The 11,637-nt window shown below is 36.5% G+C and overlaps 1 protein-coding gene across 7 annotated transcripts in view; it reads left to right on the plus strand.

Annotated features, from left to right (window-relative positions):
• EPC1 (enhancer of polycomb homolog 1) overlaps positions 1 to 9,768 on the plus strand; it is a 92,179-nt gene extending 82,411 nt beyond the window's left edge. For 3 of the 7 annotated variants that reach the window (XM_005606850.4, XM_023632004.2, XM_023632006.2), the window contains exons 11-15: positions 4,609 to 4,727; positions 4,808 to 4,894; positions 5,716 to 5,857; positions 5,962 to 6,325; positions 8,403 to 9,768. In XM_005606850.4, the coding sequence (XP_005606907.1) occupies positions 4,609 to 4,727; positions 4,808 to 4,894; positions 5,716 to 5,857; positions 5,962 to 6,325; positions 8,403 to 8,475 (785 nt within the window). In that variant the 3' untranslated portion in view covers positions 8,476 to 9,768. Of the gene's footprint in view, positions 1 to 4,608; positions 4,728 to 4,775; positions 4,895 to 5,715; positions 5,858 to 5,961; positions 6,326 to 8,402 lie in introns of all 7 variants that reach the window. The other 4 variants (XM_070255457.1, XM_023632005.2, XM_070255459.1 and 1 more) reach the window with 2 other exon arrangements.
• Positions 9,769 to 11,637: the final 1,869 nt, after the last annotated feature.

Genomic DNA, 11,637 nt, shown 5'->3' on the forward strand with positions numbered 1-11,637 from the left:
TTTTTTTTTAATTTGAAAATTTAGTGTTTATTCAGTGACTAGGTATTCATTTGCATGTATTTGAGTTTGGGGGATATCGGACATCAGAATTAATACTTTTTTTCATTAAGACAAAAATTAATACTTTTTTAAAGAAAGGACTCTATGTAATTCAGAAAGACGAAAAACAGAAAAGTGATTTTAAAACCACCATTATGTTCAGGATTTGAATTCCTAGTTCCCAGTAAAATTCATCAGCATTCTAAGTCATTTTTCTAAGTTCACATATCTGTGCTAAAGACTTGGTTTATTTTCATAAGTGAATAGGAAATATGTAGCTAGAATGATATGTATTAAGTGTCAATATCTGTGGCTTAATGTAATTTACTTCAGTTTGTAACATAACATTTTAATCTTACTATAGAAAAGGAACTCTAGATTTGAGCACTGGGTATATTTTCATTGTTAGATTTTGTAAGTCTTCAAGACCTTAATCCTTATCCAGATGTGTTTCAAAATTCAGCACTATATCCTCGTCAGAGACTGGAGTGACACCCGTAGTAAAATACATCAATAGTTCTGTAGTTGTGTAGTAAAGTGCAAGAATATTCACACTAAGTGGAATATTTGACCACAAATAATCTCATGTTAAGTCATTTGCAGCCAAATGCTTTCAGGTTTGGTCATGTTTTGCCATCAAATGAATTACAACAAACTTGTTTTCAGATTGGATTTCTGGGTGACTGATAGGTGCTCATGAACCTCAAAACTATCAATTCAAGCTTACTGATTAAGGGATCATACTTTAATACTGTCTGGAATCATTTCATTTATATTTATTTCTTTAAAGTTACCTTTTTTCCTGCATTAAAATAACTTTTGACCTGTGTACGACTCAAAGAAATTTATGATTGGCGGGTATCTTTTAAAATAGGTGTTTGGGTTTGTTGTTTTAAACAAAATGTACATTTTGATAATCTAGAATCCATCTTCTCAAACTGAATTTTAAAATTGTTTATTTTTTTCCTAAGTACCTGTTACCCTCCCCACCCCCACTTCTTTGGTCATTGAGGTTGATCTGCTCCAGCCACAGAAATGTGGCTTAAAGGACAGCAGCCTGAACTGTAGTTTCTTCCAGGCGCTGGTGTACCACATGGTGGTTTCCCTGTATAAGAAGTGGACTCATAAAACCTTAGACTACGTCATCTCAGTTCCTACCCTAGAGAATTGTTAGAAGACACCAAAACAATGGTAGTTTCAGACCTCTGCCTAGACACTTCTAGTGAGGGCAAATTCAGCAGCTTTCCAGATCAAGTTATTCTACAGTTGAGAATCTTATTTAGAAAGTTTGTCCATATATTGAACAAGTGCTGCCTCCGTAAAGTTTAAATCTACAGGTTCCCATTTTGGCTTTGGAAGCATACTGAGTAAATTTTCTTGCTCTCCAACATTATAGTGTCCTTCAAATATTTGACGTCCTGTCATGCTCCTTCCCTGTCCTCAGCTTTTAATCATGTCCCTCACATGACTCTTCTCTACCTGGACTCCTGTTGGTCAGGTGCTCTATATATGAGATCTTTTTAAAGCACTTGATTCATACTGTTGTTGTTATATAAAAAGTTGGATTATTTCTTATGAATAATATTAAATCTAAAACTTTTGCCTGTTTTCAATATTTGAAATGTCGTTGGTTTCAGGGTTGGTTTTTTTCCTCTTTCCACTACTGAATATCTTTGTGGCCTCAGATGAAAGTGTCTTCATCTCTAGGACAAGGTTAGAGGAGGAGCCCACCCAGGATCCCTCCTGATCTAATATGTTTGGTTCTGTGAAATGATTCTGAGACTGGTTTGGTCATCTGTCTACAAAACCATCTTGTCCATGTTTGTGTGAATTGCAAACTGTGTGAACTACAAACTTGACTACCACACCATATCTGGAAATAGACATACAATCTAGAAACTTTCAACCTTGATAAAGATTTAGGGAAATATGATCATTTTTGTTTATTTCCACTTAGCATTTGGTTAGATTTTGAATTATAATGGCTTCCATGATCGTCTCAGTTTTCTGTATAAATAATATTGTAATGCCGAGTTCAGATTGTATTTACCCAGTTTATTGCCTTACCTTTGTCCAAGCTTTCCTATTTATTCATACAGCCTTTTGAATTGGAATTTTATTTCTCAGAAGAAATATAAAATCTTAGCATCTGATAGCTGAAAAAGACTTTAATGATCACCTAATTTAATCTCTTTCAGATTTTAAATGAGCACACTCAGCCCCAAAAGGTTAAGTAACTTGCCTAGATGTACTCAGCTAGTTATGATTGAGCTGAGAACTAAGAAAATCATGATCTCTTGGCCCCCAGACCCCTGGCTTTTATTACCACCACTTCCAGCTTGCATATTGCTCTGTACATTTCTTCTAGATCATTTATCAAAAATGTCCTGGGAAAATTTCATAACTAGACTCTAGAATATAGAGATATCTAAGAAATAGGCTAACATAGTGATCTAAAGTCTTGATGAGTATTAGTAATCTAAAATTTTGGTTGCATTTTTATTTTTAAATCTGTATTAGGAGGAAGTTAACAGTTGTGAAAAAAGTGAAATTCACAAGACCCTTAGAGACCAAGGATTAAAGTGTTGATTTAAATAGGGCAACAATATTAGGAACCTTCATTCAAATTGATTTCCGATTTATTATTGCTAAATTTTTTATAAAATACACACAAACACGAGCAAAGTTCTACAAAAGAATGTTTTCATTCATATAAATGGAGTTTTGTATATAGGTCTTCAGTGAGTGCTAAATTATTATTTTTCTACATATGTAACCACCTGACCTTCCAGAAATGGTCTTTTTTTAAAAACATTTACTTATCATCTCCTACTGGGAAATTCAAGACTTAGACAACTCACTCAAACTTAGGAAGTTTAAAGTGTAAATCTCAAAAACATTAGCAAAATTGTCTAATAAATTTTGGATCTTTAGGTTTAAACAATTGCTTTTTATGGATTTTTTAAACATAAATATGTTAATTATAAACATTCTTTTAGGGCAGCATTAATTTTTGTAGATTTTCTTCAAGTTCTGATTCAACACATTTCTCTTGTATGGAAATGGTCACATTGGTAGAAAGTTACCTTTATGTCAATATTTAGGGATTATCCTATTAATAAATGTCTTCCTTGAGAATTCACATCTGAGGATTTACAACCATCATATGAAAAGAAACTCATCAAAAGACAGATGGCAACTAACCAGATTTGGAACACACAAAATAAGAAAATCAATAGTAGGACTTTTCCAACAAGAAATTATTTTTTTGCCCTTGTAGCCCAAGAACTTAGTTCAGCTCAAGTGTAAGAGCCTGTGTAGATGCTAATAACTTCTGAGGTTTTCTTAACTATTATTTCACAGTTTTCTGATCCATTCAAAACATGGTAGAATTTCTGCCTAAACATTTTGAAGTTGTACTAGGCAGAAGCTGTATCCTGGGAGATAAAGATTCTTCGTGAGTTATAAGTGAAAATTATAAAACTTGATGAAATGATACTCTAAATTATCAAAAGGCAGTTAAAGACAACAAATTAGGTAACAGTATTTTGAAAACTTAAACTTTAGATTGAGGAAATTTGCATGATTTAGAGATTCCCTGGTACCCAGGGATGCATGATAATCTTTTCTTTTTGTTTTAAATAATTCTTACCCAAACATCACAGGCTTCTTAAAGAAGCCTTTAAAGTCAGATGTTGTAATTGTATGTGCCTTTTTTTTCCTTTTTTTAATTGGCAAAAGAAAAGAAAAGAAAAAGGTTTCCTTTTTAAAAACTGCACACACTTTTTTGGGGGGTAATAAATGAACATTTTTTTGTTTGTTTTTTTTAGAACTGAGCTCTCCATAGACAAACATAAGTAGCATAACACAGTGTCTTTCCTCAGACATCATTCTGTACAGTAAATCAACATAAACAACTCCGTTCTTATTGACTGGATTTTTTCCAGGTGGGTTAATTGGGTGGGGAAAGATTAATTAACCTTAACATTTGGAGCCTCTTTTCTTCCTGTTAAACTTAAAGGATGAGTTCTTTTTTAAAAAAAAAAAAGGTAATAAATCAACAACCTTATGTCATATAGAGAAAATGTTTGTAATGACTGAAATTAAAAAATATGTAGAACAGTTAGTATTTATACACAGAATGGTTAGGGATCATCTGAATGCATTGGGACAGTAATCTGAGTAAACTAGAAACCAAATGGTAATTATCAGATTTCTTCTCAAGCTCAGTGCAAAGTTGAATTCCAAATATGTGGATTTAAAAAGCTGATATTACCTTTTTACACTGTCTAGCACAAGTATCACAGCTTTTAAAAATAATGGTTCTGAAACTTGGGAAGTGAGCAGTTCTCTTTCCTCTGTTTAGAAGTTTAATTTTGCTTTTCTTTAAACTCATGCCACTCTTGTTAAATGTGGTTGTAAAAATGCTGAAATTTTCATTTGGAAGTGATCTTTAGCAGGATCAGGAATTTTGCCCAAATTTTTTTAATGCTGAAATTTGTTTTAGTATTGTAAGATATGTATGATTTCTGTACATTTTCATAAAGTATTTCTTCGTTTTATGTTCAGCATTTACAGCCGAACAATACCAGCAACACCAACAGCAGCTGGCTCTAATGCAGAAACAGCAGCTTGCGCAAATTCAGCAACAGCAAGCAAATAGTAATTCCTCCACCAACACTTCACAGGTGAGGGATTTGTCTGTCTTATGATTATCCCTCATTGTTTCCCACCAGAGTTCATCTCTAATTACCAACTGTTGTCATAGAACCTTGCATCTAACCAGCAGAAAAGTGGCTTTCGCCTGAATCTACATCATAGCCATTCTATACAGGGTTTAGAAAGAACATTGCAGGTGAGTATGGAAGCTGTTGCCTCTGCTCCCTATTTTAAAAAGTAAAGCTTAAAAGCATAGTTAAATGAGATGGAGACCCTGTCTGCAAGTCTGACCTGTAGTCTGTGAATGTACCTCTTAAAATATAACCTTACCCAGCTCATTATCTTGGGTAATTTAATCATTATTAAAATTTATTTAAAATTATCATACTAAAATAACCTCTTTTACTGTTAAAAGAAATCACTTTTAAACCTAAAGCGTGATAAGTGTTTGCCATTTAAACACATTTATGGCTTAAAGACTGAGATTTGCATCTCAGCATCTTGGAGGAAAAATTCATTTAAAACATTCAAGGGACCTCTTAATTTCTGGGCTAAGATATGATGTGATATTTTGTTACTTCCATTCTAAAGGCATAGTTATCTTACTATCCCAAAGATGTCTTTGGCTATGTGTGTATATATGTGTAAGTAAGGTGAAAAAAGTTTACGTACTCATTTATCCATTATTTGTATTTGCAAATCACTGAAATGTTTTACTAGCATATTTCTTGTCCAACACTTTGTATGGGAGGTTTACTGTTTCCACATTATACAAGGTTTATTTTGGTAATTTACTTGTCCACATTAAATATTGTCATATATGAAGATGAAAATTCATAATCTTTGAGTTATAAGATTACTTGAGCATTCCTCAAATTTATGAGTATCAAAAGAGATGCAGATATTTCAGTGGCTTGCCACTTTCATTTATATTCAGACTGATTTTGGTAAACCTTTGTAGCTTTAATATTAATTTGAGACTAAGTGATGCTGATTAGATTTGTGTGTTCTTTTTAGGGTTTTATTTCCAAGACTTTGGATTCAGCTAGTGCTCAATTTGCTGCTTCTGCTTTGGTGACGTCAGAACAACTGATGGGATTCAAGATGAAGGATGATGTGGTGCTTGGGATTGGGGTGAATGGTGTCCTTCCAGCCTCAGGTAGGGATAAAGACGTTTAGATTGTTGTGATAATATTTGTAACATAGATCTGTAATAGACAGCAGTGTTGCACGTTGTTTAGATGCTTCTTTCTTTTTCTCTAGGAGTATACAAGGGCTTACACCTCAGTAGTACTACACCAACAGCACTTGTACATACAAGTCCATCAACGGCAGGTTCAACTTTGTTACAGCCTTCAAACATGACACAGACTTCAAGTTCCCACAGTGCACTGAGTCATCAAGTAACTGCTGCCAATTCTGCAACAACTCAGGTTCTGATTGGGAACAACATTCGATTAACTGTACCTTCATCAGTTGCCACTGTAAACTCTATTGCCCCCATAAATGCACGACATCTACCCAGGACTTTAAGTGCTGTTCCATCGTCTGCCTTAAAGCTGGCTGCCGCAGCAAACTGTCAAGTTTCGAAGGTTCCATCGTCATCCTCTGTAGATTCAGTTCCAAGGTGAGCAGTTATTTGAAGCCTAAAGTGTTTGAAAAATAAGAGATCTATCTTAAGTTCTCTGATATTGCTCTCGACTTATTTTTTTTGTGGCTTTTTTGTTGTTGTTCTTTTCCTTATATACATGAGAAATGTATAAATGAGAATTCCTTATTTATTCAAGGACTAAACCAATAATTGTTGTAATTCATATTGTTGAGAATTTGAACTAGATGGTATAGCGCATATTTCATACATGATTTGAACATCACTTTCTTAGTATAATAATAGCTTATAAATGCTCTCATTTTTCTTCCATCTTTGGATGGAAGGAGTTCTCTTTAGAATGTTTCCCTTTTTTGTGATTTCTTTCCCAGTTTCTCATGTAGTCAGAATTGATAGAATCCACCAGGGCTGGTATGCTGAGCTACTCTTGATAATGTAAATGTAAACACTTACAGTGTTCGTGGCAGGTCAACTTTTAATCCAATTATTGTTTTCTGTGCTAACTTGTCGTCTTAGGTTTCAGTAGGTGGTTTAGAATGTTTGCTCAGGCTCTATTCTTTCTTAAATACAATGTAATTAAAATCTTGCTGTTTATAAAGTACTGAGGGAGAAACAAAAAAAAGAGTTTTCACTTTAGTTAGAAGATAAGCAAAAAGTATGAAAAGTTAAATAATGTTAATTGTAAACCATAAATGAAAATCAATCTAGAGGTATCGCAAAGCATTGTATGTTTGTCAGATTATTTGTATGGTCTATGGCTATAATTTCAATTTAAGGAGAAAGCTTTTCACACCAGGGATATTCTGGGAATGTTGCAGAATAAAGTCAGATTTGGGGCTGGCCTGGTGGCTCAGTGGTTAAGTTCGCGTGTTCCGCTTCTTGGCGGCCTGGGGTTCGCCAGTTCAGATCCCAGGTGCAGGCATGGCACCGTTTGGCAAAAGCCATGCTGTAGTAGGCGTTCCATGTATAAAGTAGAGGAAGATGGGCATGAATGTTAGCTCAGGGCCAGTCTTCCTCAGCAGAAAGAGGAGGATTGGCAGTAGTTAGCTCAGGGCTAATCTTCCTCAAAAATAAATAAATAAATAAATAAATAAAATCAGATTTGATCTTGGTTGGGCAGAGAAGAGGAAGAGAGAGAGTTGGGGAAATATAAATGCGTTCAGAGGTTAACAAGTAAACTAGTTTGTGTAGAGGTTTCAGAAGGTTAGTAGTTGAAATTGGAATGATAGGAGGAAGCCAGACTTAGAAAATCTTGGATGCCGGACTTAGATTTCCTCAGCCAGGAGTGGCCGGGAGAGAGGAGCAGGGTTTGTAGCAACAGACCATAGCCTGTAGTTTCCAAACCCATGCATCCCAGTCTGCTTCTGAACTGAAGTAATAATCATCGTCTGCTCAATACTAATCCATTCCTATTAGTATTCTGGGGCTAGTCATAGCTAATGCATCAATTATAGTTATTACTTAAATATATAATACATAGTTTTCATTGCTATAGAATTATGTAACTGTAGAACACTCACAGTGTGTGGTAAACTTTTATATCACTTATTTTAGTCCCTTTGTTTTAAAGATGAAGAAACTGAGATCCAGAGTAAGTTTGCTGACTTCTCTAAGCACACTTAGCAGTACAGGTGCCGGGATGTCTGAGACCCCGCCCTTCCGCCTGCTGGCCCAGCAGCCGTCCTCCTCAGCCCCGTGCATAGAGCTCTGACTTACAGTCCCAGCATGAGTGGACCTCAGTCGCATTTGTTCCTTTTTCTACACTCTTGTGCAAGGTTTAGCAGAGGAGGAAATTGAAACTGTAACTCAAGCTTGGGGATTCTTCGTGTGTTTTTAGCCTCTAGGTTGTTTGGGTGCCACTATACTTGTTGGTGATAGAGTTAACCATGGAGTTTATAGTGGGCGTGAGCCTGACTTCTGGTTGTATACTCCTGATGATAAGCTATAAACTTTTATATTCCTCTACTTGCTAACTTGTCCCAAAGAGTCAAATTTCTTCCTATTATTAAAAATATTTAAGCTGTTTATTGGGTAGATAGTCTTGATTTGTTAAATTTGTTTCAGGTAAGTAAATTATTGAACTTTATTTCAACAGGGAAAATCATGAATCAGAAAAGCCAGCACTAAACAACATAGCAGACAACACAGTAGCGATGGAGGTGACGTAGCTTCCTCAGGAATGGACCTGCAGCCTGAGGACTGGATTAGGTGCTATGCATCAGTAGCATTTTGAATGCAAGGGATGATGGAATGCAGCACATGCGTTTCTGTGGCAGCTGTGAGGACTTGACAGCAATGCTCATCTCTCATGCTTCAATTTTTCTTTTCTTACTGTTAATAGGAAAAAATCAACATCTGTAAATTAAGAATACAGCAATTATCTGTACAGTACTGCATATTTGTAATACCCTTGTATATATGTTACTTGAATACAGAAATGTTCATTTGTGATGCTTTGCACTTGGGGGCGGGGGGTGGGAGGGAAATAAACTGCAACAAAGAGTGTGAGATGTGAGATTGTATAGAGATGAAGTGTCATCACATCATGTGCATGGTGCGGAACCTGCTGTTTTATCTATTTATTGTGCCGTGTTTACAGTTTTTTGTACACTGTACCTTCATTGGTTCCTGTGCTGTAGTAAATGTGTTAGGTAGCTGTGGACTCCTTGGTATTTTGTAAATGGTATAACATAACTTGGTTCCCCTCTGGGTCCCTGAGTTTTCTGTGTATCATGTGAAAAAAATGGTGACATACATACAGAATTTTACAAAAAAAAAAGGCATCAGTTTTTAAAAAATGGGGAATGTACTATTGAATGGGGATCTTCCTGGTCTATCATTAGGACAAGTAACAAGCTAAAATGAAGTCTCTTGAATCTTCCCATCCCCACTTGCCCGCAAAGCTGTGGGCAGTTTCTGGTACTTAAAGCACTAATGTTATGTTGCTGCTCTACAAACAGCCCAGTAGTCCCATTTCCTTCCACACCAAAAAGTGTTAAATCAAGTATGCAAATGGAGTCCTTACAACTGGAGTTTATGTTGTCTTGCCCTTTTTTTAGCACAAAAAAATTGTACTTTTTTATTGTCGAATTGTTTAAAAGACTTCATTCTTTACTTGTTCTTACAAAAAGGATATAAGGGAGAAGAATGCAGTAATTGCTGTACGTGTATCATCATTCCAGTTTCTAAAAACAGCCAGCCAGCTTTTTTCCTTTTAAGATTCTCCAGAAGGCTGCAAGGCCAGAACCACAAATATCGGGTGCCTTCCTTTGGAAATATTTGACCTCTCTTCTGTGAAGAGAAAGGTACTTAACAGACTACTACTAGTGCTTTGTCAGTACCGAAGTCTGAATGCCCAGTCCAATGGCATACATTATCCTTAAGGTTTTTAATCCCACCTGGAAAAATTGTGATAGAATTCTCACAAAATAAACCCAGGGCATTACATGTTGACAAACTAATGTGTAGTGGTCTTTTGCTTTTATTTTCAACTCAAGAGCTTTTGTGTGACTTTAATTAAAGTTATTCAGTGAAGGGGGGACATGGGAATGGGAGTGATAACTTTAAGTTCACTTTTTCTGCAATTATTTATTGAATTGTAACTCTGCTTGGAACTGTTTCAGGTCCTACAGCGGTGAAAAAATTCCTGCCCTCATGGAGTTTATAATCTCATTGGGTGATAAAAACAAAATTAATAAGTATACTTTAACTTGTATTATGGTAAATATTAAGGAAAAAAGTAAGCAAGGAAGGGGGAGAAGTGGCAGGGTGGGGCAGAGGTTGCAGTTTCCGTAGGTGGGCCAGGACGGGCTCACAGAGAGAGGGGGTTACATTTGACCAGAGACTCGAAGGAGGGAAAGCATGCCAGGCAGAAAGAAGAAGTACGAAAGAAGAAGTACAAAGATCCTGAGGTGGGAGTGTGCCTGCTTTGCTAAAGGAAGGCAGTGTGGCTGGTGTGGAGGACCTGATAGCTGATTTTGAGGACTTTGGCTTTTCCTCTACTTGAGAAAGGAATTTGGGGCAGAGAAGTGATGTCATCTTAGCAGGCTCACTCTGGCTTTGGTGTTCAGCAAAGACTGCTGAGGGAGCCAGGGTAGGAAGCAAAGGGCAATAATCTAAGTGAGAGGCAACGGTGACAAGGGTGGTAGTGAGAAGCAGTGGGATTCTGTTTATATTTTAAAGTTCGACCCAGTAAAATTCACTCACTGTCTAATAGATGCCAGGTCCATGAGAGAAGGCAGATTTAAGGATGACTCCAGGGTGTTTGGCCTGAGCAACTGGCCACAGTTGGAGAGCACTGTGGGAGAGGTGCATCTGGGGGAAGCTCAGTTTGGGACTGTTTAAGATATCCATTAGACATCCAAACAGATGTCAAGTAGGCAGCTGCACGTAAGTCTGGAATTTGGAGGAGAGGTCTTGGCTGGAGGTCAGACTTGAGATTCATCTTCAGAGATGAGGTTTAAAGTGTGAATCTGGGAGAGATCACCAAGAGTGGGATAATCTTGGTGTGATAATACAGCTATCACTGATTGGGCGTTTTAGAGTTATACCTACCTTGAAGAGAATTCCCTGTCTCAGCGAGGTGGACTTCCAGTTGTGATAACTACTTGTGTTTGTTCTGTTCTACATTCTTTAAAGAGAAAAGATAAAAAACTGCCCTTCAGTTCTAGTGGCTGATCGGTGTGACAAAAAATTTAAACTACTGTTTTAAATGTACTCAAGAATAATTAGGATTAAGATTTCTAAACAAAGCCTAGCAGATAGAATGAGGCCTGGGCCTCCCCAAGTCTACCTAGTTTGCCTACTGACCACAGGCAAATTTATAAATGGATTGGGCACAGTAAAATGAGTCCTCGCCAAGCATACCCTGTAGGAATTTGAAATAAGTCTTGCACTGGGTAGAAAAGAGGCAGACAGGCAGGTGGTGAGCAACATCCAGGTAGCACTTACTCTCTTTGACCGTACCAACTCTGGGATGCAGAGAAAATACAAAATAGTATCACTCACATTTAAAAAATAAAGAAATTTACTCAAAACTGAGCCTTCAGTCTCTAAATTTCTTGCCATCTGTCCATGTACTCCACTACCGATGTTGTACTAGCCTGAGGTGAAGGACATAAATACAAACGAGCAATTTAAACGCCCAGATCGTAGAGAAAGAGAAATAGGTTATCAAGGGAACTTTGACATCTAGTCTAACTAGTAACTCCCACTTACTGAATATTTACAAAGTAACATCTTATGCATAGTGATTGCCTCGCTTAATCCTCACAATAACCCTTTTAGGTAGCTACTAGGATTATCACCGTATTATAGGTGACATTCATCAA

The sequence above is a fragment of the Equus caballus genome, chromosome 29 (genome assembly GCF_041296265.1).
Source record: "Equus caballus isolate H_3958 breed thoroughbred chromosome 29, TB-T2T, whole genome shotgun sequence".
NCBI lineage: Eukaryota > Metazoa > Chordata > Mammalia > Perissodactyla > Equidae > Equus > Equus caballus.